We start from the raw sequence: 25,237 nt of genomic DNA on the forward strand, positions 1-25,237 counted from the left end.
AATTAAGACCTTTTTGGAATTGAAAACTGCCATTTCATGCTGTTCACTATCTTGTATTTCAGATTCATATTAAAAAAGTCACAAACTGACTATCTCCTAAGAAACCAACACATTTTTTCCCTGTGAATTTGTTGATTAAAGATGGCTGAGCATGTACCGTTTTTTGGTAACTTGAATTCTACCTCTTGTGAAATCTACTGTAGATAAGATGATTGTCATTTCCACTTGGAAAATGAATCTTCCATGGATAATTGTATTCATTCGAACCTAAGCTGTCCTCCAGTTTTAACTTGACGCAGACATTTTACAGTTATGACAGCCTGTTAATATGACTTGTACTATTTTGGTATTATACTAATACATAAGAGTTGTACATATTGTTACATTCCTTAAAATTTGAGAAAAATTAATGTTAAATACATTTTATGAAGGGGGTACTTTTGAAGTTCATTTATTTTAATATTATAGACCCTCTTTTATAGATTATCAGGGATTATATATATATATATATATATACACACACACACACACAAATATACATAAAATGCTACGGAGTTAATTTATTAGAAACACTTAAGAAGTACATATTTTTGTGCAGTAAATTTTTGAATCAATACTTTTTTTGAAAACCAGTTACCTTGCTTTTTTAAGTTCTTTCTATATTTTTCTTTGGAAATGCAAACGTTACAAGTTAATGCCATTTTTCAAATGCACTGCCATTTAAGAATGATTCTAGATTGATTTCCTAACTGAAGTACTTTTATAATCACAGTGATTCTGAACAAAATATTTTCAAAGGCATTTGTCATTCCTTAAAGCCAAGATTTTAAAGACCAATGTCCTTTTTGAGGGTTATTTTACTATACTGTGTATGGTGTGTAGTCACAAAAAATCAGTCTGATAAATTTTAATGTGCAGGGGTGATGCATTCAACCCAAATTATCATAGACTGAAGTCATTACATTTCCTTTGATATGTAAAATGACAAACTCTTCTCTTTTAATCTTTGTCTTTAATCCATGAATTAGAGGCCTTTTCTCTTTCCGTGATGCTTTTATATCTGCACTCCGTGAGTTCTGACAAAATGTTTTCTAGGTAATGCTATTGTATGAGTCATAATTGGTTTAATTTTAAAGAAAAACAAAATTGTAATGTTGGCTTTTTGGTGAAAGGTATTGTAACAGTTGTATGTTTTTCCAAAATTATTCTATTGCATTATGAACTTGTAAGTAAATTCACATCTGAAGAGTATTTATTGCTCTTAAACATGCAAATTCCACATGATATCACTACTATAAACAAAAATATTATCAGCCTTAGCAATCGGTGATCTTTACAAAAGTCTTTTACTTTTACAAAATTATGAATTATCAACATCAGTTCGCAACCAGCCTGGTGTCCGCAGGTGGGTTGCAGGCAGTTACAGGTGTGCAGAGCTTGAATCTCTTGAGCTTTCAGAGTAGCCAGTGGCTGAGGCCTCTGGCAGCTGGAGGTTCTAGCTGGTTGCCTTTAGCCTGGAGGAGCGTCACCTGGTTACCCAGAAGGCTGAACAAACAGCTTCCAGACAGCCTTGTTTTCTGTGCAGGGTTATGCAGTGAAAAAGGTTGGGAAACACTGATAGGGTACAATTATTTCCATTACTCCGTATTTGAATAATTCTTAGTTACGTCTCTTGATTAAAAAGTTACATGTTGCCAACAATGATTTCTTTATGTCCGAGTCCAGTTAAAAATTTTTATTGAGGTTTTTAAATTTTACTTTTTATTTTCTTTAATTTACGTTTTATTTCCTTCCCAAATCTCCTTGGCCCAGCGCCTAACAGGGAAATGTCACTGCAAAAGCATAAACCTTTCATTACAAAATTGTGGCACCAGCTTCACATACTAAATTACTGCTGTAACAAATAAGTATCAGGAGGTAAAAATCTGGAGGAATCCCCTTGTTTCCCTGCTTCCCAAGTAGCTAACTCTGATTTGAGGAAGAAAGGCCACGCTCTGAGTCTAGGGAGGTGACAGTAATTGCAGCTCCTGGCCATTGGGTGTCTCAGTCTTGAGACTGAGCCTTACTTACCCAGCCAGCTTTGTCCTGTTTTTGTGCTCAGTCTCCCCTCCCAGGCTTAGCTCATCCCTCCTGTTCCTGAGAAGACTTTCAGCCAAATCTTATCCATCTTTCAAGGACTCTCCTGTGCACTCCTTCCTCCCCATGGATTTGTTACCAGTGCCTCGTTGAGCCCAGAACAGTGCCTGACACGTGGCAGGTGCCCAGGCAGCGTCTGGGGAAGGGGACCAACTGTTCCAGCCCACACTCCTCTTCTTCTTAACTCTCTTTACCTACTGTCCTTGCCACACACTCACACACACACTCAGCTGTCTACTTTGCTTGTGGCGAGTGTGTGTGCACATACACGTAATCACTCTGGCCAAATGTCAAGCTCCTGCAGGCAAGCCTGTAAGTCATGCTTCCTAGCTTCCTCTGCTGCACAGGTGCTCACGGACCCTCGTGTTAGCTGCGCTCTCCTTTCCCCCAGTTGCCACTAGACAATTAGAAGCACCCAGCCTTGCCTCAAGCAAGCGATTATAGTGGTTGCCCTTAAGAGTCATGTTAGGGACTAAAGTATTGGGACAGAAGATGAGGGGACCTGGAACGAGAGAAGGTACATACTTGACCTTGAGTGGACACTGAACCACTTTTACCCAGAGTGAGTGGGGAAAAGTACAAATGGCGGGACTAATTTTATTTTTACATATGTATATGGCATGATGTCTCTGGAGCTGCACTGTCCTCCACAGTAGCTACTGGACACAGGGTGGCTATTTAAGTTTAAATTAATAAAACATTCAGCTTCTCAGTCACACTAGCTCCCTATGGCTAGTGGCCACTGGGTTAAACAGCACAGATATAGAACATCTCCATCATCACAGAAAATTCTGTAGCACAGCAGTGTGTCAAGAGTGCTAATATGAACATTTTAGAATCCAGAATAATGAATTCCCATCATGAGGCTAAAAGCAGACATGCAGAATATATCGTAGTGCAAATGATGATGAGTATTTCGGGTGAGAAGAGAAGGTTGAGGACCTAATTCCAGGATTCTAAGATCCAGTTTCTAAGTTCTTTAAGTCTCCTGCGTTCTTTACAGCATTCACTGTCCCTACTATGTAGTCCAAAACGAGTGACAACTTGAGGATGAGGTTCCAAAAACTCGTGTGATTGACAAGCTTTGGGAAGTGTGAACGCACATGGATTTAGCACACAGCCTATAGACATGTGCGTGAAGGTTAATTCGGCTGCTGGAGATGTCTTTGAACAAGCTTTTTAAGTCAATTGCATTAGTAAATAATTAGAAGATGTTATTTTGAAAACTTCAACAACGCTATGGAGGCTTCTTTTTAAATATGTCATAATAATGAAAAAAGTTGTCTTCCAACAGTGCTGTCCTCAAAGACAAGTGTGGTTATATGGAAACAGCATGTTTGGAGAGATTGCTCTAATTAATAGCAGTGAATGTTTGTAGCAGCCAGAATTCCATGGATGACCCCCCTGCCCAATGACTTTGTATATCCTAACCCTTTGAGTATGTGTGGAACCTGTGAGTATGATCCATAATTACGTTGTACAGCAAAAAAGGAGATTATCTGGGGACAGCTAATCTAATCAGGCGAGCGCTTTAAAAGCAGAGTTTTCTCAGGCTGTCAGCAGAAGTCAGATTCAAAGCAGGACTTGTGGCACCATGGCTGGTTTAAGATGGAGGTGGCCGCATGAGAAGGGATGCAGATGGTCTTAAGCTGAGAGGCCCCAGCTGACAGCCAAGAGAATGGAAACTGCAGTCCTGCAGCCACAGGAACTGAACTCAGCCACCAGCCGGAAGGAGTGTGCAGGTGGACTCTCCTCCAGCAGCTAAGAGCTCAGCCCCGCCAACACCGGATTCCAGCCATGTGAATCTCTAAGCAGAGAGCTCAGTCCTGCCTGCCTGGACTTCTGGCCTACAGAGCTGTGAGATAATAAATGGGTGTTGTTTTACGCTTTTAAATTTGCCGTGATTTTATGCAGCAATAGAAAATGAATACGATTTTAAAAGAGGTGAAGCGGAGAAGGCTTCCTACTTGATCCCCTCTGGTATGTTGGGTATTTCTTGATAAACTTATGAATAAAGTCTTGCACTAGCAGATCATATACACAGGCCTCATCTGGGATTCTCTCCCAGAGACCTCAGTTAATCCTCTTTGGCAGGTTGTTGGCAAAAACTTGCAGCACCTTTGTAGCGTTTCATGAAGGAACCGCTAGCATGAGATTGCAGGAGCAGGATCCAGTGAGTAAGGAATCTTTTTCCTGGAATAGGTGTCACTTTATGTTGATTTAGGCTGCTCTGAGCCTGTCAGTTATTGAAGAATGAGGAACAGTGATATTTTAAGTAAGACATTAAGAGAAAAAAAATATTTATGCTTTTATGTAGAGACCAAATAATCTACTCTGTATTGAAGGACTTTTTTTTTTTTTAAACCAAAATTTATAGTCTAAGCACAGATCAAATCCTATACGTGCTGACCAAATTTTTGTACTTAGGGAATACTTTTCAAAACGCTTCTCTGCTTCCAAGCCATTAATTGCTAATGAAGTTTAATTTTGGTTTGTCCATTACTTTTTGTGCTTCTTTTACTATATTGCTATAGCCTTGATGTAAGAAAAGTTGAGCTAAAAGAAAGAAAATGAGAGGCTAACATTATCGAAAGGTCAGAAATTTGAGTCATAATCATATCTGAGGTCCTAAGAGAACTTTGACATCTGATCTCTTTAAAGAAAAGGAAACTTTTCAAAGCTATGTAGCAGTGTTTATAGTGTATGAAATTTAGTCTGATAGTTGTAAATTATTAATCTTAACAGATAATATGCCATGATAACTAACATGCTTACTTTTCTTCAATGCATGTGAACCTACAGTGCTGAAGAGACCACTACTACAGTATTACTAAAAAACAACAACAAAAGATTTGTTATATATATACATATATATACCCATATCATCAATGCTTATATAGAAACTCTTCTCTTCTTACCTGAAACATGTGCTTCACCTGTTTGGGCACTGGCTAGAGCATTTCCAGAGGAACAAACAAGAAAGAGCTGGCACTCCGGTTATGTGTGAGTTGAGAATTTAGATGTCGTTCAAAAACGTGAACTGAATGTTGAATGGGAAACACTTTGTGCAGAAAAATGTTAGGAAGAGTGGTGCTAAAATTGTTCTAAACTAAGGATTGTGTGTTGTGGGGAACATTCAGTACTCTTGGACACTAGGGAAGCTGTTTAATATGTCACTTGCTCCTAGTGGCTTCATGGTGTTAGTAATTAGCAAACTGCCCTGGAATCAAAGGTTTGGTATTTTAGTTTGATTAGCATTCCATTATTTATTTGAAATACTCAGTGTTGGCTGAAATTGGGTGAAAATACCTTTTGAAGACACAGTCTCTGAGCCTTAAAAATGGTGGATATCGACAGTACTGTAAGATGCACTGCCAGCACAGTTGATACTTTCATTTCAGTGTAGACAGTCACATTTTCTAAGACAGATTTAGAAATCAGCTGATTAAACTGTAACAACTGTTTCATTTATGGAATGAAAAACTGAAGCATTTCTCCTTGAGAACAAACTTTGTTTGGAAAGGCTGTCTTTGTAATTGGGGTGTTTCTGGAAGCACTCCTGGGAGAATCTGCCTGAGGAACTGCTTTACCAGGTTGAACTAGATGTTTTTTCTCCGTAAATGTATTGTACATATTTTCCTTACAGTGTCTCCATTGGTTGAATGGGTAATCTCTGTAGTAATATTTTAGGTACCTGTTGGATTTTTAAAGGCAGATTATTTATTTTCAAATTTGCTGCTATAACTGAAAACCTGATAACTGGTCCTGTTGACTGTGCCTTTCATCACTGTTTCTCTGTGCCACAACCGTTCATGTGTATTTGAGATAAAGAAGTTTAAAAAGCCATGTTGAATTCAAGACTCCTAATATAAATAAACAGGTAAAAACTTCATGGGTACCAAGCTTTTTTTATTATTAGTTTTGCTTAACACTGATATAATAATAGTTTACTGGTACTGTTTTCAGTTAGAAAACAGGCGTGGATTTGATATGTGGTTTTGGAAAGTCTTTTAAAAAAGAAAAGCAGACTGGTGTTAAGACTGTGATTATCAGTGTCATGCAGGTGTTCACGCAGACCCTGAGTATGCTACTATACAGTCTCTAGAGTAAGAGTAGCCTCCGGGGACCTCTTCGATCTACTGTATTTTGTTTGTTGGGTAATTTTTTTTTTTTTTTTTTTGCATGAACAATGGCTGTTAATGATATTTGGAGCCTGTAGTACAGTGATTCCTATTTGAATTACAAGTAGAGGCTTTTGAAGGTTACACTAGGATCCTGTGACTTATATAAAAGTTTAAAATGCAGCCATTAGAAATGGGGCTGGACTTTGTACCTTGTCAGTAACAGTGGGGGAGGGGAGAAGGGGAAACATTATTACCATATTCTCCAAATGGATACTTTCAAAAATAATTCATATTAAAAAGTTTTACCTTGCTCTTTTCCGCATGCCCTTAGTACTTTGCATATATTCTCTGTGCAGAATAAAATACATGCTTTAGTTTAAAAAATATTTATTATAGAAATGTACATTTAATTAGTTTTAAGGAATGTACTAGATAACGGTGTTAGCATATATATTTCTTCAAATTTGCAAACTTTACACCTTTAAGATATCTACAATGATAGTTTATTTACAAGTTTCACAAGAAATCACCACCTCACCAATACTGTTGACGCACCTAAGATGTAAGAGGCTCCCTGTTTCACTTCACTCTGTACTTGTAGAAGGAGCACAGTGTGTGGGTGAAGTTCCAGCCCAGCGCTAGTGACAGTCCATAGAGCAGGATGAGAGGTGCAAACGGGTAAAGAAGAATCACTGTGTTTTTCAGAAACGGCAGTGCTGGAAAAGAAGCAAACCCACATGCGTTGGTGGGAAAAGTAAAGGACTAGTAAATGAGCGTTCTGGAAGACGGCTTCCCCCACAGCACGACGGGCCGAGCAGGCAACACATACTGTGAATCTTACTGAAGCATCTTACTGACGATGCTGTATTGCAGCCAGAGCAATATTACTACTACTCTGTGTTATTTCCTTCTCATTCATGGCTGTGAAGAAACCGAGCAGAGGTTTCTCAGCACAGAGGCTGAATGAGAAGCAAATCCAGGCCTGAGGTTAGGAGGGTCAAACATCGCCAATATTAATGGACGCGGTGGTGAATTTAAACCTGTGATGCTTCAGAAGCCTCCCATCCTAACGTACCAACAGCGATGGAGGATGTTATAGGAAAAAACCCAACTCTCAGCTGTCTGCGACTTCCCAGCGGGGGAAAGCATTACACGTCCACTTTGAGAAGGTGAGATCTCAACTAGTATCCCAGACTTTAGGAAAGAACTGAAACTCTCACATATAAAATCCACCCTCAGATATCCGTGTTTGTTTCTTGCTCATGGCTTGGTTAGTGGGTCCCTACCCCATGCATTCTAACCTAAATATTTCTCATACAAGTAGTCCTCAAACTGAAACTGAGCTGTGCTCAAGGAATCTTCTAAATCATAGGGAGTTACCAGGAGAGTGATGCAAAATCCACTTTGAGAAACCATAATGTGGCAGTGTGCCAATGACATTTTAAAACTTTCTCAAAGCGTGAAAATTCATTAGAAGCCTAAACATAACATGTCACAAACATTTCCCCTGAACTAGAGAAAGGACTCCCAATGCCCCAAACAAGGTATTACAATGTGGGTGGCAGGGGCGTTTCAGTGGTTCCTGGCAAAGCCAAGGGGACAAGCGTGGGAAGCTCTCACCATTGGAGCCAGTCACATGTGAGTACAAGTGGCTTGTATTTACAGTAAGAGCCTGATCATCTAGAGTGACAAGAAAGGAAGGGCTAAGAATATAATGCTAACAAATCATAAGTAAGGTCTCTAGATTTAATCTAACTCTATTTAGTAGTGATTGTTTCTTAACATACATGAAGAATAATGTCAATATGGTTCTCATTGATACTATGAAAAATGAATCAACAGCACGATGTAACGATGAATTCACAAACGTCCTGAGCTCAGCAGAAGCTGGGCCCGATCTTCTGTGATTATCTACAGAACCTCTCATCCCTAAGCTTCCCCACTCCAGCAGGTGGCCTGGCACCTGGCCTTAGGCCCAGACTGCTGAGCAGGCACTGCTGCCGTTGACGCATAACCACCTCTGCACCCCTGGGCGCTCCCCTGCTCCTGAGCCCCACGATCTCCCTGTGACGGGTGAACTTTGTGTACTGTGGCTGGGGTACAGTATATGAATTGTGAGCAGGGTTCATCTATTTTAAACACAGATATTTACAAAATAAAGAGTATTTCAAAGCTCCCCCAGCCCACAATCATAAAACAGAAAATGAGGCAAAGGTTTTAAACATGCTCACACCTTGGACCCAACCCTTTCCTCACTCTGACTGCCGGTAACCCAGAACCCAAAAGCCTCGGAGAAAAGGAAGAGGAAACTGAGTGGGTTTCCTGCCAGTAACTTGGACAGCATCAATATGGTTTAACATGGTTCCTTGAAATTATAAAATTTGTTATATACCAGCTATGCCACCTGCTAGCTGTGTGACCATGGGTAAGTTACTTAATCTCTCTGTGCCTGTTTCCTCATTTGAAAAATGGGGACAAGTAAAGCTGTACCATGTATCTGTAAAGATTAAATGGGAGAATTCCTAAAACACCTGGGACAGTGCCTGTAAGAGCTCCATGAAAGTAAGCTAACTGTATTACTGTTGCAACTTTTCCCCTCCCTGTTGTGTTGTCAATCAACCAAAAAACGCAATTACTTACCACTGTATCCTAGGAAAGTTACGTAGATGTAGTAGCCAACTGCAACCAACCATAAGGTATTTCCAACTAAATATCCAATAAATGTGTCCGTTAGGATGACATCTGCGGAAGAGACACATACAATGAATCTCTTTTCAGTGGGTACAATGAAGACTTTTTGATAATATGTTGAGAAGTAACTGCTACTTACGGTTGATGAAAAAAAGCTGGATAAAATGCAGAATGACGAGGAGAGGGTAAAAAGCGTTCAGATGCACATCGAAGGCATAGCCCCACTCCACATCATAGTCTCTGCTCTGCCGTTTCACTAAATACTTGTTAGAGATAAACCTGAAAAGTTAACATTCATTTCATAGTACAATAAAATTAATTATGAATATTTACCAACTACCTTCTATGTCCCAAGCTTTATTCCAGACATTTGGAGATACAGCGGTAAACAAAACAAATTTCTGCCTTCAATCTCGGGGGAGTAGTCTGACAACAATACAAATAGCTGTCAGATGGTCCCATAGAGAAAAACAGCAGTACAGAAAGACAGAGAATACAAAGTTGAAATGTTACATATGATGATGGTCATGAGAGAGCGACATCTGGGTAAAGTCCCAAGGGCAGTGATGGGAATCCCCCGGGGCAGAGCATTCCAGGCAGAGGGGAGTCCAAGCACAGAGGTGGGGGGGGGTACAGGGAGGTGGCAGAGGGCCCCGCAGGCTTGAGGAATGGGGGAGGGGCACAGAGTGCCTGGGACAAGTGAGCAGATACACAGGAAATGGAATCCGAAAACAAACGGGAGCCGGACCTTACAGAGCCTGTGGCCACTGTCAGACCTTTGGGCTTTTACTCTTGGTGGAATAAGAAGTCACTGTGGAGTTCTAAGAACGTCCGACTTACTGTACTGACAGGGTTCCTCTGGCTGCCGGTCTGAGAACAGACTCTGGGGACAAGAGTGGAAGCAGAGAGGCAGATGGGAGGCTGCTGCGAGCAGGAGATGAACAGGGTGGCAGCAGCGGAGGTGCTGACATGGGGATATATTACCGCTGGAAGGCAGAGCCGATAGGACTAGATGCACTAGGTAGACTAGTGCTAGACTTGAGTGCTAGGGTACAAAAAAAAAAGATCAGTCAAGGACGACTGAGAGATTCTGGCCTTAAACAAACGGAAGACTGAGGTGCGAGGTGGGGATGCCTGTCAGCCTGGAGTAAGAGGTAGAGAAGGTCTAGAGTTTACAGGAGAGGTCCAAACTGCGGATATAACCTCATCAGTGTGTAGATGATATTAAAAGCCACGAACCCAAATGCGATCACCCAAAGAGTGAACACAGAGAACAGGTCCAAGGCCTAGGACCTGGGTCTCCCCCGTGGAAAGGTCAGGGAGTCAGGAGGAACCAGTAAGGAGAGAGGGGCCAACGGTGTCTCCAGCCACAGGAACAATCACTCAGCTGGTGTCTCTGTTCCACAGCGTGGCCTAATCGTTCCGTTAAATGACGAACGAACGAGAAGACAGACATCCAGGTAACAGAAAGACAGATTGTCAAAGGAAAAGAACAATAAAGATCATTGTATTATAAACACAGCTGTGGAAATTCAATGGACTCTTCCACATGTGATTTCATTTTGAGGATACCGTTAAGAAAATGCTACGTCTAGTGGAAATAAAAATAGAAAAAAGAAAGAAACAAGAGGGAGAAGGTGTTACAGTACTAATAAAGCAGTCCTGTACTCAGCTACCTGAAAGCAGCAAGACAACAGTGCTCTGATCGAGCAAACGAGCTCACCAGGACACCTTCCATTCGAGCTGAGAACCTGTGCCATTAAAATGAATGGAATAAGCATCTAGCCCACTACTCAAGTGCCCACGCTGGGGTCCTGCTACTGCCCCTACCTCTCTGCTTAGCCCCTGAATGGCTGCTTTCCAGGCTTCCGGCCTCCTTCCGAGTCTCACCTCTAGAACATGGACACGCCTTCTGAGAGAGCTCAGAGACAGCTGTCGTGCTCCTCTCCCACCTCCGTATTAATAATGCCAGTCATGTCTTCATCTCGGCCAGACTGTTGCAGCTTCCTAGTCACCTACCCCAGGGGTCAATGAACCTTCACTTCACTATCAACAAGCCTCCTGAACTCAACATGTCCAACATGGAATGCTTCACTTGCACTGGCCACTGACTGCTGAGCCCCAAACTCCCAGGCCATCCCAGAGGCCCCGGGTCCTGCTCTTCCCTCCCCTCATCTACTTCTGTGACACCGCAGCAGCCCGGGCCTCCTCTGCTCCAGTGCAGACCCCACGACTGTATCCAGCCTAGCCACTCTCTCCAGCTCCTCCGTCTCCACTGCCATAGAGAGGATCTTTCCTGAAGTGTGAACCGGATTGCATTTCTGACTTCAAAGCCTCCAAGCTCCCCACCGCTCCCCCTCCCTCCTACTCCCACATGCAGCCTACGAGCTGAAGTCCAGTTCTTTTCTCTAAATTGCATTTAGGGCCAACTTCTCTACTCCCATCTCCTCCGCAGCCATGCAGTGCCCCCTGTGCTCCCATACCTGGCATGCTGTTCCACACCTCTGCCTTCACACTTGGTGCCAGGCATCAGCTACTGCATCTGCCCAAATGCCTCCTCATGCTGGCTTCTGTGGCACCCCTGGCGTGACTGGAGTCACGCATGAGTTCTATTTCTGGTTCTTCACACGATTCACAGCACAATGTAGGTTCTCAAAAATATACTCAGTCCTTCTCCAATGAACTCAAACTATGATACAGACTCACACTGAAGGTACTAAACTCCCGGCTTCTGCGACCCTCCAGATTGCAGAATCGCGTGCATTCAAGGCAGAAGGCCGGCTACAAACTATTTGTTTGAAAGCCTTATTTATTGAAATTTTTTCACCTAGCATGTTTCCCTTGGATATCTTGATAATGAATATGACTTACGTTGGTTAGCAGTATTCTTTTTAGGCCAGATTTTAGAATCTTAGGTTAATGATGCATTGCATTTTCCAACTACCTAGCAGATACAAGACCTGTACTGGACTAGTCATAAATTACAAAGCAAAATAACAGGTTGGTATCATCAGAGGTTAGCGTCTCAGAATCTTGCTTAAAATGTTAACAGCTACCATTTATTGAGCACAGACTATATGCCAAGTGCTTTTCATACCACAATCTTTTCAAATACCTCATAAATAGATAATCAACTCCATCTTCCAAAAGAGAAGACTGGAGCTAAGAAGTACACAGTAAATGGCTGAGCTGGCATTTGAACCCAGGTCTCTCTGTGACTCAGGTTCCAGTGTTTTCTCTGACATACGACCACCACCACCACCGGCCCCCTGCTGAGCTCACCCACACATCCACCCCTTCCGCCAGCCCCACAGGAGCACTGATCAGGGAGAAGGCTGAAAAACCAAACACCAGATTTATGCTCAGTATACTACTGTTGGTACAGCAAACCCAGACAAAGTCAGACTGAGAACCCAGTCAATAAAACCCATGTGTGTGGCTCAGAAGAAAGACACCAAAATTTTAACCAAAACAATCCTTTTTCAGGTGTACTTCATTTCATGTCAAAGATGCAAAGTAAGATTCCATAATATAACCCTCTACATCTTATAACTCTAGAAGTGACCCACTGGCAAAGGCAGAATACTGCGCCGTCATCCAGACAGCTTAAGCAGAATTGGCTAACTGCATAATATTTTTGCAAAATCAAAATTTTTGTTAATACGACACAATCATTACTTCAATTCACTTATTTGCTGTGCTTTGACACAGCAGACCATCCCCTTAGAGTATTTTCTGATGTAGGTACCAACACAGGAGGACAAGGTATATTAATCCTGGCAGCCAAAATCGATGCTTTCAGTTCATCTATCTTGTTTCAATTTCCATCAGCTACTCTCTGAAGCAAGCAAATGGAGGCTCTACCACAGCATCTGAAGAACCAAAGTTAACCGTACTTACCACATTAAGGTTGATATGAGAAGGCCGACGCCTACACAGTCTATGAATACAACCCAAAGGAGCAGCTTTATCGTCTCAAAAAATCCCATGTCCAGCACAAAGCCAAATCCTATAGTGGACACTGAAAGAAAGATTTACAAGATGTATTCAGGCACTCTGCTAGATTCTAGGGGTACAGGGCATGGTCTCTGCCTTTCAGATGCCCACTCTAGTGTGGGAGACAGGTATGTAAACCCCAAAGGTGTGTTAAATGTAATTGATTAAGAAATGCAGACCACCTTGGAACACAGAACTACCACTGAGATATCTGAAGTTTACTGAGGAGGCCCCCATCCGTCTGTGGTTCACCAGGGTAGCCCCAGCATTCAGAACACAGCAGCACTCACACCCTAAAGACGGCTCAGACCCTTTCACTGCCCTATTGAACTAAAAGCAGTTTCTCAAGTTCACATTGGTACTTTCAGAACTCTCATTCTGGATTGGCCTGATGGTGAAATGCAATTTCCAACCTCGGGAGTCCTTTTTCACAGTAAGTTTGCATTTGGGTATCAATTTATTTGTCATGGTAGTTAAAAGACATGGAGTGACTCTGTCCTCTGCTTTTGAAAGTTCTGAGGAAACAGTTGACTCTGGCACCTGCTTGGGACTTTTAAAATCAGGAAGAATACCACCTTCTTCCCTGTGAGGAGATTTCTGAGGCTTCAGAGAGGAAGAAAACAGCTGCAGAGATCCCCAAATTGTGACCCACAACATGCTGATAACAAAAGATTCTCCAAATGACAAGCCCAACCTGAAACGCTCATTTATTCTTCAACTCTCCTGCAGACAGACACTTACCACAGAGCCAGAGACTTAACAGGACCAAGAAAGCAGGGTCATCTCTGGCCCACTGATCCTTTGTCTGCTTCCGGTAATGAAAGTTTCTATAAACTCTCTGTGGGGAAGTGAACAGGTAGAGCATCTGCCAGGCAGCAAACTCAAAGTCCATCTGCCGGAAACGAAAAAGCCTCCTCAGGTATTTGTAGCGTTTTGCTCCAGCTGTGTGTCTGGCCGCATCCCTGGAACTCAATACCCCGTTCCCCTGCACTGGGGAATTCACTGAAGTACTCGGTAACATCTTCCTAGATGGACGAAGAAAAAAAATTCGATTCCAAGTCATCGAAGAAACTGTCAGCTACTAGCACCCCTCTTGTGAGTTATGAGAGAAGTCACCTTACATGTCGGCTCCAATCCCTGCGTAGAGGCAGGGCTCAAAAGCGAATGGAGTTGGTTCTGAGGCTGCAGAAATGATCACTGCACTTCAGGCAAGGGCTACCCCACGGCCTTCTGAACCTTCATAATAACACTTTCATAGGGTCCACGTTTTCCCCACACTTCACTTCCCTCAAGCCTCAGCTTCCTCCTTTCCCCCCACTCCCCGGCAGGAGCAGTGATACTGGTGGAGCCAAAATGTGCACTCAGGCAGTCTGGCTCAAAACTCCACCTGTCATGTGGGCTCTCGACCATCAAGACTTTAAGAGAAAGCCTTTGCTGAAGCCAAACTGAAACGATGTTCCCGACGAGGTAAAATAAATGGCCTATCTCACAGGTCCACCAGCGCATGACCAGCAAGCAACTCGTTCATGACTATGTTATGCAAAAACAAAGCAGAACTCAAATGCAGTGTTTTACTTCCTGACTAGTTCAGCAGCGGAACGACAGCGTGGGAGTTCCGGTCCAACCAGTCTGAAGCCAGGGGAGCGCCGGTCACCGTCCGGCCCCCACACCCCGCCCCGGCAGCCCAGTGTCTGGCTCCACTCCCCAGGCCTCCTCCGGGACGCCGGCGGCGCTTCCCGGGCCCTACGGCTCCCCGCCGGCCCGGGGCCTCGGGTAGGGCGGCCAGATTTTGCATAAAAACACAGGACGTCCAGTTAGAACTGAATCTCAGATACAAGAGTAATTTTTAATATCAGCAGGTTCGAAACACTGCGTGGGACATACGCATACGAAAACATTCTTCGCTGGTATCTGAAATTCAACTGTAACCAGCCCCACTGAATGTGTCTGGCAGCCCCGCCGCAGGCCGAGCACCCGAACCCGGGCGCGGTCACTCCAGGGCCGGGTGACGTGGGGCCGCGAGTTGCCGTTGGAAACGGCCCCCGGGTGAGCCCGAGTCGCGCGCAGACAGGGCGGTCGGCAGGCCTCACCTGGAGCCCCGCGGCGGCCTCCACCGGCTCCAAACTGACCCGCCACCGCCGCACAGCTGCCGAGCCCAGCTGCCGCGGGGCCAACTTCCCTCCCAACAACGTCGTTGGCGCTGGGGGCGCGGCGCGGCGCGTCACGTGACTCACTTCCGCCGCGCGCTCGGCCTCCCGGGCTCCGAGGTCCGCCCCGCGCCCGCCGGAAGTGGTGCCTGCGGCTTCCGGCTCCGCCCGCCGCGGCGTCGCTGGCGTTCAGTCAAGTCGGGGCCGTCGCGGAGTGGAGCGGGTTTGGATAGCAGCTGGCGGAAGGCACAGTCATGCCCCGCTATTACGAGGACAAGCCGGAGGGCGGCGCGTGCGCGGGCTTGAAGGAGGACCTCGGCGCGTGCCTGCTGCAGTCGGACTGCGTGCTCCAGGTAGCGCGGCCGGGCGCTCGGGTGACCTACGCCCGAAGCGGGGAGGCGGGGCCGGTGGAGGGCTCTCGGCCGGCCGCGGCGATAGTCAAGAGAAGTGCCTCGGAGTTCGCCGTCCTCGGTGTCGAACGCAGCTCCAACTTAATGAATTTGGGCGCATCCACTGTCAGAGCCTCACTTCCCAGGTGGTGTGAAATTGGAGAGAACGGTGCCGCCCCGTTGGGTTTTTGTAAAGGTTAAACTATTTCGGGTCGAGAAACACGGAGTGTTGCCACTCTGCTAGGTTCTGGAGGCATAAAGGAGAATAAGAAAGGTTTCTTGAGCCCTAGAAAATAAGAATCAGTAAATTAGGAGGTAATTACATGAACCTGGCACACTATTGCCTAGTAAATTCTCCTTTCTGTGTTCAGTGGTGGCTGAATAGATTCTCTGCCTACCCTGTGTTGGTTTGAACGTGTTGCTGAGTTGAGTTCTGTGCATTCCTGCGTAAGTTGTAAATGAGGCAGCTCTTTATTTTCACCACTTTGTATCTTGCTCCCCCTACCGTGGATCTTGTGGTTTTACGTGCTGTGATGGGAGCTATTGCTCTCCTGTTTTTCCCTCACTACAGCCCCAGGTCTTCTCAGGAGCCAGTGTGAATGCAGAGGTTCAAAGTCGACTGGGGAACCTGGGTTCTGGCCTTGAACCCAACCAAAGCACAAGTACCTTTTCCGCTCACCAAGGCCTGATGAGAGGGCAATCCGTTGGGTGCAATTATTTTTGCATTCGGAGATGTAATTTCAGGAAGTTGCCTTTATTTCAAAGAAAAGACAACTACGCGAAAATGGACATCAACCATGAGGCTATATTGGTGTTTCTGCTGATTCATGTTTTACATTTGGTTCACTGTTTTTGGCAAGGGCTGTGTAAGCATTGAGTAAATACTTGTTTTATGAGTAGAGGAGCAAAATGCCTCGGGCACCCAGTGGAGAGCAACTGATTTTGCTTGAGAATTTGGAAACTTCTCACAGGAGGAGGTAACATTTGCTCTGAGTCTTAAAGGATGAGTAGTAGTTTATCAAGGAAAGGAGTGGAGGCTGTAGTGTTTGTGGGGGGAATCTGAAAAGAACACGTGCAGAATCATGGAGATGTGGCAGGCCCACGAGAAGCTGGTGCCCTGCTGGGCTGGAGGACGGGGAATGTGCCGGAAGGTTTGAGAGGACGGTTGCCATGGGTGACGGGTGTCACAGTGAGCAGCTCCGGCACAGAGTAGGACTGAGGAAAGAAACTCTGGAAGTGGAAGAGAATACTGGTGGCAAGGAGAACACCAAATTGGTTTTTTGCAGTGATTGATTGATTTAGCAAACATTTGAGTGCCAGGTCTGATTGAGGGGACATACAGATGAATGGGACACACTGTAGAAATTGGATCTCTGGGAAGCTCGGAAGGTGTAGGCAGACGTAATGACCCGGACACATTGTACGGATGTTGCTTTCCCCCACTGAGCATGTGGCCTTTTTGTTGCTGAATTTGGTCAACTAGGAAAACGTGGTGTTTTCAGATAAAGAGTCTCTTAAATAGAAGTGCATTGACAGATTGAGTTAAATTCATCCTGAATGGTCACTTCAACTGGACTATAAAATGGCAATACTGAGGCAAAACATTGAGTTATGCAAATCCAGGCGGATATCCTACCTTCTCGGATGGTGTCACTGGCAGCTCTAGCCCACCCCTCCCCACTAGGAACTCAAGACCAAGGGGAGTTCTGCTGAGGTATATGCCTGCTGTGTATGGCCACCTCATTTATGATAAGGTTTTTGATTCCTCAGCTCCTTGAATAAAGAAATTAATCTGATCTTTTGGCAGATGATGCTATAGTCTCTCCTTGCCAATCTTTAACCCACCTGCAAAGCTGCTAGACTTTACTTTAGGGAGGAATTAAACATAAAATACTTAGTTCTGGGGCTGCACTGAGAGATAGCCAAGGAACTGTAGGGGCTCAGAGAAGCTCAGGGTAATGGTGAAAAGGATGTAAACTCTGGTGGGGCTGAGAGAGAGAAACAAGGAGAGAAACAAGGAAAAAGCAGATTCAAAAGGCATCTCTTGGATAAACTTCTTAGGATTCTGACTCCTAGGAGTTGAAACTGTGCCCAAGGAACTCAATTACAAGTTATCTCCCTTGTGTCTATTAACAGCTTCCAGACCTGCTGACTTTTCATCAGAATCACCTGGAGATGGAGGTGGAGAGCTTAAAAGTACAGATTCCACTGCTCTCCCCATCTCCCTTGTAAATTAAAAGTGTCTCAGGTTGATTCTTGGATACAGCCATGTTTGGGAATCACCAGTCTTGACCTCAGAAGGCAAATAAGCTTGGGAGTGTCTTAGTTGGGTTATAGGTTCAGACGAATATTACAGAGACCCAGAATAACAGTGGCTTAAAAGAGAGAATTCTCTTTCTTGTTTGCCTATAAGTAGGGTCTAGTCTGATCCTGTCTTCCATGGACCTAAGCACTGTTGATTGGTGGTGTCAGGTGCTGTGATGGGAGTTAGGATGTTACTCTCCCACTCCTGGTCCAAGACTGCCTTGCTTCCACATCATCAGGCCTAGTAACATGGGGGAGGAAAGTGGGGCAAGCCACTTTCCATTACAGACCAACCCAGAAGTTTTACATTTCAGTTCCCTGCATATTCCATTGGCTAGAACTTAGTCACATGACCATACCCAGCTGCAAGGTGGCTGGGAAATCTAGCTCAGCCATATGCCCCACTCAAAAGGAAGAGTGAATATTAAGGGGGCAATTAGCAATCTGCCATTAGGGGTGGAGGTGGAGGAAGATGAAGTAATATTTCTCTCTTAAGTGTAGTATCTAGATGGATCTTCCCGGTAGGCAGTTGGCAGTATGGGTTGAAAGCTTGTGAAAAAGATGGCATCTCAGATACGGTTTGGGGAAGCATCAGTTTATAAATTACAGTCTTTTTTTTTTGAAATTATAGTCCCCTTGTTATTTATTTATTTATATTTTTGAGGTACGTGGACCTCTCACTGTTGTGGCCTCTCCCGTTGCGGAGCACAGGTTCCGGACGCGCAGGCTTAGCGGCCATGGCTCACGGGCCCAGCCGCTCCGCGGCATGTGGGATCTTCCCAGACCGGGGCACGAACCTGTGTCCCCTGCATCAGCAGACGGACTCTCAACCACTGCGCCACCAGGGAAGCCCCAGTCTTTTGTATAGTTATAGTCTTTTATCTCTATGTTGTTCATGTGGGCAACCTCATTACAGAGTTTGAGGGAGGAATATTATAGTGCAGAGAAGCTTGCTACTCTGTTCTGGTTCACTTTTGAGATTCACTGATGTAGATGACAATTCAAATCTAGGGTCCAACAGACATAAAGTCTGGAATGTGACCAGGATTCCTGGGGATCAGGAATGCCATAGATATGGTACCTTGTAGCTTTTTTCACAGTAAAAACTAGGAGTGTGACTGCAACTTGCAAAATAAAGGTTTTGGAGAGTGATTGCAGTGGTGGAGTCGGGGTATCAAAATCTGCTTGAGGGGAAATCCTTGATAATGAAGAGCAGGTGAAATTTAAGTTACTCCAGAGCTTTCTACTTAAGTAGTACTCTAGCCGACCTCATTAACATCTTTCTGAAATGTTGAGAACCAGCACTAAAGCTGTTCAGACTTTAGGGCACCTAATTGGGGCTGTTTGAGCGTTTAAAGTTAACATGGAACAGGGTCATTTTTACTCTCAGACAAAATTGCTTGATTCATTTTGCATTGGAATTCACTTCGAGTTGGAAGATTTCACGATCTTCCTTTATATCGTGAAGCACTGCATAAAGGTAAAGTTTATGAGCAGTATATGATTTATTTATTATTTCTTTAACAGTAATAAAATGTAAGGTTTTGATTTTTTTCCCTTGTGAATTGCAAGTTAGTTTAATGTCGTTAAACCTCAGGTGATTCAGAAAATTCAAGTTCAGTCTCCCTTTTCCAGATGTTGTTTTATGCATTTACAGTGCTGGGAAAGGGGAACCCCCTCAGCACCTTTCCCTCCCCCCTCCCCATTACCTCCCCCACTTTGTGACTTGCTCACACTGCCAGTGAACATTAGCATGTGTATACCTTTTCCTACCTGCTGTTTGAAGCTCTGTGTAGACAGGAATATCTTGTATTTACTTTTTAACCTCCTGCTAAACTGATGTAGGACAGTTCTGAATTTATTTTAAAATAAATTAGTCCTTGTGAGTGTTTAGTTACTAGATAAATTAGTAGGATAGGGGGTTCAAAAAGAAAGTTTGCAGTGGTTAAATTTTAATCTTGCTTCTTTGAGTTGTGAAATATACTTTCTGTAGATGCTTTTGTGTCCAATATATTTAAGTGCCTTTGTGTTCAATTTATGGCAGTAAATTTGTTCAAAATATTTTAAGATAATGAAGATATGATAATGAAGTCATTTCTATCCCATGTTTACCTACTAAAATACTACTAAATTTTAGCTCTTAATCTAGTTTTGCAGTTACTTTGTCAAGTGTGATTTTTAAATTAGTCTTACTTGTTAAGAGTCAGAAATAAGCACTTCCCTTGTGAATGTGTTCTTGTAGCACTGTCCTGTCTTGATGGCAGAAAGGGAATGGTTTAATCCATTTTTCTTAAGCTCTTATGAGCTTTCACTGCTTAAAGACCAGTTAATTTCACACTGGGCCCAGGCAGATCTTCCCTTCCAAGTATATATAAATTCTGTTAAAATCTCACTCTCCTCTTCAAATTCTTACTCAGTGAGCTTCTCAGAATAGAGAGCTTGACTGTGGCAGTAGGGGGTGGGAAAACACAGAGATGTGTTGGAGATAAACTTGCTTGCATTAAAACGATATTGTAATTGGAGACTTTAAAGCCACTTGATACTACCTTCCAGAACAAACCCTCCCATTCAGCACTACAGCATTCCTGATCGCTCATGTGCACACCCTCCCTCCCTCCCTCCCTCTCTCTCTCCTTCTCCCTCCCTCCCTCTCTCCCCACTCTTTCTCTCCCCCCTTTCTCCCTCTCTCTCTCTCCCCCCTTCCCTTTTTCTCTCTCCCTCCCTATCCCTCCTTCCCTCTCTATCTCTCCCTCCCTCCCTCCCTCCCTCTCTCTCCCTTCCTCCCTCTCTCTCTCCCTTCCTCCCTCTCTCTCTCCCTCTCTCTCCCTCTCTCTCTCCCCCTTTCCTCTCCCTCTCTTTCTCCCTCCCTCCCCCTCCTTCCCTCTCTCCCCCCTTCCTCCCTCTCTCTCTTCCCCCTTCCTCCCTCTCTCTCTCCCTCCCTCTCCCCACTCTCTCTCCCTCCCTCTCTCCCCCTTCCTCTTTCCATCTCTCCCTCCCTCTCCCCTCCCTCCCTCACTCCCTCCTTCTCCCTCACTCCCTCCCTCTCTCTCCCTCCCTCCCTCTCTCTCTCCCTCTCTCCCATTCCTCCCCTCTCTCTCTCCTTCTCCCTCCCTCCCTCTCTCCCCCCTTCCCTTTTTCTCTCTCCCTCCCTATCCCTCCTTCCCTCTCTATCTCTCCCTCCCTCTGTCCCTCCCTCTCTCTCCCCCCTTCCTCCCTCTCTCTCTCTTCCCCCTTCCTCCCTCTCTCTCTCCCTCCCTCTCCCCACTTTCTCTCTCTCCCTCCCTCTCTCCCCCTTCCTCTTTCCATCTCTCCTTCCCTCTCCCCCTCCCTCCCTCAGTCCCTCCTTCTCCCTCACTCCCTCCCTCTCTCTCTCTCCCTCCCTCTCTCCCCCTCCCCCCTTCCTCCCTCTCTCTCCCTCTCTCTCCCCCTCTCTCTCCCTCTCTCTCTCCCTCTCTCTCCCCCTTTCCTCCCCCTCTTTCTCCCTCCCTCCCCCTCCCCCTCTCTCCCCATCCCTCCCTCTCTCTCTCTTCCCCCTTCCACCCTCTCTCTCCCTCCTTCTCCCTCCCTCCCTCTCTCTCCCTCCCTCTCTCTCCCCCCTCCCCCCACTCCCTCCCTCTCTCTCTCTCCCTCCCTCTCTCCCTCTCTCTCTCTGTGTCACACACACTACTTTCTTCTCTGTCTTTAGGACTTCTTGAGTGTGAAAGTTTTAAAAACCCTGAAGAAACCCTGTTACTACTTTCACCTTTACTCTTTCCCTTTCTTACACATGAGGAGGTGAAGATAACAGTTTCTAGATTTTTATATAAACATTTTAAAGAAAAGTATCCCATGGAAACCAGCGTTTTCAAAAATTCAAGGGCACCCTTAAAGTGCCCCAAAATTATTTTACATATTTTTTCATTCTATCCTTTTTTTCTTAAGTACCAACAGTCAAAATGAATTATGAATTATTTCTTATATTATTGTTTTCTGCTTTTCCTTAACTTTTTAAAAAAGAACTATTTCCAGAAGGACAGTTATTTTGTACTTTGTGAGAAAATTTTTCAGGTATTTATATTGTTTTATGTGTCATAGGAAGGAAAATCCCCTCGGCAGTGTCTGAAGGAAGGAAACTGCAAAGCTTTGAAATACTCATTTTTTGAGTGTAAAAGATCAGTGGTAAGTAGCTAACGATTTTTAAAAGCTTATGATAGAAATTAGCTCTGTGGAGTTAAATATGTGAGTGACTTAGTAATTATAAATAGGTTGCAGTGATATCACTTGGAAAAAAGGATGTATTTTTTCTTCCCCAGTGAATTAACGTGAGGTGGCATTCATGCACACCCACAGCTGATTGTTCCGTTATTGCTGTTCTGCTAACCACAGCAGCTAAACTTCATGGAGTTTTGAAAGAGAGAGAGTTCAGTCTTGGCAGGTGTAGATGGGGCACAGTTGAGGTTGGTCACTGTGTATGTGGGTCATTTGGCAGCTACACACAGACCCATAATGTGGGGTCTGTGGTGCGTGCACTGTGCCTTACACGTTGGTGTGATTAGGAGAAGATGTTGGTGTCTGTGTTTGAATTTGTAGAGTGAGGGATTGTGGAAAGACAGCCTAAGAGGACATTACAAATCTCATGGTTTCTACTCTAGTGTTCTTTGATTCCAAATATCTACAAAGATCTTTGGAATAGAAACCAGGAGCCTTCTCTTTGTGAAAAGAAAATACGAAATCAGAAAAATGGACATCCCTCTAAAGACAGCAGTAACTTGGACTTGCTAACCTGCTTTTGTTTGTTGAGGGACAGCACTCAGATCCCTTCCCTTTTGTTGATAGGAGAAGCAGAGAGTACAGGATATTATGGTCTGGGAGGCCAGACAAGAACTTGAGCATGTTTGCTAACTAACCAGATCCTGGGAGGTGTAAAGTTAGATTAAATTTAGCCATGCTCTCTTTCTTTTCTCAAGTGACACAGTTCTTTGCCATATTTTCCCGTCATTTAATGTAAGAAAAGAGGATTTTCTTGCCTTCTCTCACATAGTTTTGTTACCCATGTAAGATGCAAGCCTTTAGATCTTCCAAGAATGTCAGATCATGTTTAAATAATTGAGAAGTTATAAAGAACAGTTACTGTAAGAGGTGATGAGTTGTCCTTTTTAATCGTAATGATTGAATTTGTAATAAACTCCCTGTAATTCGTGGCCTGAACATCAGTCTTTGATCTCCAAAGAACTTTAAGAAATCAGAACATGTAAAAATTTCCCACAATTTATCTACCTTCTGCAGAAATTTGTAACCATCTTGAATAAAAAGTAAACATGCTTCTGACCATTTCAAATATCAGTACAAGGCAGAGCTTCACTCATACTTTTGGACTCCAGAAAGAGCAGTATAGGGAACTTTTTAACAGACTTAGAGATTCTTGCAGCCCTTAAGACTGTGACTCACTGTTAGTCCTCCAGCATAGTGGAGTTGCCTCACACTTAACTGTTGTAACTTATGCACTCTTGGCAAAAACCTGAAACAAAATAATTTAAATTGTGCTGGTAATTTTGCTTGATATTTCAAACAGTGAGTGTACGACCCAGAGTGAAGGTGAGATGGTGAGTTTGAATGGGCTGTTCCCTCTTAATATAAGCTTCTCATCATCCTGATCATGATTCCCATGTTTGAAGATTATTTATTTATTTTTTGAAAATGTGGTTCTTAGCTACTTTATCTAGTGCTCAGATGAAGAAATAGCAGTCTGTCTCACACTGGCTGTGTTGTCCTCATTAATAGGGTTTAACTCTAAAATAATTCCTTCCTATGGAATTTCTAGGGAGTGGTATTGACTGTCTATGCAATTTTGCCTTCTCTACTGACTAGGACCCTTCACACTACCACACCACCCTTAAGAAGTGGCTGCACTGTGAGGCTTAAGTGAAAGAACATAGAATTGACCTATGAGTAGTAATTTAAGGACTTTTAATACTAAAGTGTCAGTAACATTGTTCAAGGCTCTTTCCTCTTTTCAGTTACTATTTAAAGATTTAAAAAACACTTGAATATTAACCCAAACAAAACCTAATTAGAAAGTCAAGTTTGTTTGAAGAACAACATACATTGAGTGTACTTCAGAGAAAAAGATAAATGAAATTTGGACTCAAGAAGAAAATCCTTATTGTGACCTTAAATGGAACTTTCGTTTTTAACGCCATCTTTTTTTCCCCCCCCTTGGGAGCTGTGACCATTGCCTTTTTGAGTGTGCTGGAAACTGGTTTACTTCTCTCATATAGTGACACCTGTTACCAAATCTGTGTTTAATTATGGTGTCCAGAATATTATTTAATTGTATATTTATTTTCAGTTGGATGCCAGATCAAGATTCAGGGGAAGAAAAGGATATTGATACTACTATGTTGAAACCAAGATGAAAACAACAAAGGATTTTCTCTGTCATTAAAACAGAGAAGCCAAAATAAGAAACATACTTTTTGTTACATCTGTTCGGTTGGAGCAGTTTCTTCCTCCATGGAACACTGAAGAAAATGGATGAGTATGTATGAAGTAAATGCTTCTCTTGCTCTAAGTTATTTTTAGAAGAAAAATTTAATTGAATAGTTATGAGCTAAGAACATACTAGATGTGTTTTAAGAATTGTTCTGAAGCACAGAGAATGGAAAGATTATTTTCAAACTTGACTTCTCAACCAAATGACACAGTTTGTACATCCTTCGTGAATATTGTGAAGGCCACTAACAGGACTGTTAAAATCAACATGGTGCCTGGTGAGAAAATGTCTATCTTGAAAGTTTAGGATAAAACTTTCTTTTATTCAGTCTGTACTATTTAGTTCTAAAATAAATTGTGTTTGATTCCTTGGAGAAGAAATGCTTCCCTTGCACTGAATCACTGAAGTAACAACCTCAAAACATGAATATCACTCATTAGGCATAGCTGGATACAAGGCCTGGGATTATGCTGCCAGGGCTCCTTGCCTCCATCTCTTGACTGTTTTTCTCTGTCTCCTGACCTCGTTTTTAGGCTGGCCCTTTCTACATAATGGGAATGAGGCCATCAAAAGCACACATCCTTAAGGTCTGTGACCCAAAAAGAAGAGAGATAACCTCCTTTTCTAGGGTCCATTAATCAGACCCTACAAAAGGACTCTTCTGTGGAACACCTGCCCCTGAATTAGACCTGTAGTCCCTGTGGAAAAAGGGATGGGACCCCATGATCTTGGCCAGGCCTGGGTCTTATGCACTGTATTTGGTAACTCATGTCAGAATCTCATTGAATGAATGCTGGGCTTTATCCTAAAAGGAAAGAAGGATTCAGAGCCAGTAGGTATTGACTATAGAAGGCAAGACTGAAAACCATGAAATGCTTGTAAAAGTTTAGAATCATGTAATTTTATTCCAATCACATAATACAGTAGAGCCAGATGTGAATCCAAGTTTCCAGTTTTTTTTTTTTTTCAGTATTGAAG

General features: G+C 43.6%; 3 protein-coding genes across 9 annotated transcripts in view; 2 read left to right on the forward strand and 1 right to left on the reverse strand.

The window, feature by feature from the left end:
* MGAT4A (alpha-1,3-mannosyl-glycoprotein 4-beta-N-acetylglucosaminyltransferase A) overlaps positions 1-511 on the forward strand; it is a 111,429-nt gene extending 110,918 nt beyond the window's left edge. For 6 of the 7 annotated variants that reach the window (XM_079940587.1, XM_079940588.1, XM_079940583.1 and 3 more), the window contains one exon: positions 63-511. In XM_079940587.1, the coding sequence (XP_079796713.1) occupies positions 63-89 (27 nt within the window). In that variant the 3' untranslated portion in view covers positions 90-511. The remainder of the gene's footprint in view (positions 1-62) is intronic. The other variant, XM_079940589.1, reaches the window with a different exon arrangement.
* A 42-nt stretch (positions 512-553) lies between these two features.
* On the reverse strand, positions 554-15,177 carry UNC50 (unc-50 inner nuclear membrane RNA binding protein). Its single transcript, XM_079940591.1, has 6 exons — positions 15,038-15,177; positions 13,689-13,972; positions 12,852-12,972; positions 9,091-9,230; positions 8,901-9,002; positions 554-6,976 (listed from the first exon to the last, which is right to left on the reverse strand). The coding sequence occupies exons 2-6, from the start codon at positions 13,966-13,968 to the stop codon at positions 6,840-6,842; spliced, it is 780 nt and encodes a 259-aa protein (XP_079796717.1). The 5' UTR covers positions 13,969-13,972; positions 15,038-15,177; the 3' UTR covers positions 554-6,839.
* Positions 15,178-15,220: 43 nt separating this feature from the next.
* On the forward strand, positions 15,221-25,220 carry COA5 (cytochrome c oxidase assembly factor 5). Its single transcript, XM_079940592.1, has 3 exons — positions 15,221-15,447; positions 21,862-21,945; positions 24,116-25,220. Exons 1-3 carry the CDS (start codon positions 15,349-15,351, stop codon positions 24,155-24,157), a joined length of 225 nt encoding a protein of 74 aa, XP_079796718.1. The 5' UTR covers positions 15,221-15,348; the 3' UTR covers positions 24,158-25,220.
* Positions 25,221-25,237: the final 17 nt, after the last annotated feature.

This window comes from Stenella coeruleoalba, assembly GCF_951394435.1.
Source record: "Stenella coeruleoalba genome assembly, chromosome: 13".
NCBI classification, from domain to species: Eukaryota; Metazoa; Chordata; class Mammalia; order Artiodactyla; family Delphinidae; genus Stenella; species Stenella coeruleoalba.

Coding starts and splice junctions, on each gene's coding strand:
- UNC50 (XM_079940591.1), bottom strand. CDS start 13,968: ATGTTACCGAGTACTTCAGTGAATTCCCCAGTGCAGGGGAACGGGGTA. Junction 12,973..13,688: donor GTTAAGTCTCTGGCTCTGTG/GTAAGTGTCTGT, acceptor TCTTTCTTTCAG/TGTCCACTATAGGATTTGGC. Junction 9,003..9,090: donor CCAGCTTTTTTTCATCAACC/GTAAGTAGCAGT, acceptor TCTCTTCCGCAG/ATGTCATCCTAACGGACACA.
- COA5 (XM_079940592.1), top strand. CDS start 15,349: ATGCCCCGCTATTACGAGGACAAGCCGGAGGGCGGCGCGTGCGCGGGC. Junction 15,448..21,861: donor AGTCGGACTGCGTGCTCCAG/GTAGCGCGGCCG, acceptor TATGTGTCATAG/GAAGGAAAATCCCCTCGGCA. Junction 21,946..24,115: donor TTGAGTGTAAAAGATCAGTG/GTAAGTAGCTAA, acceptor ATTTATTTTCAG/TTGGATGCCAGATCAAGATT.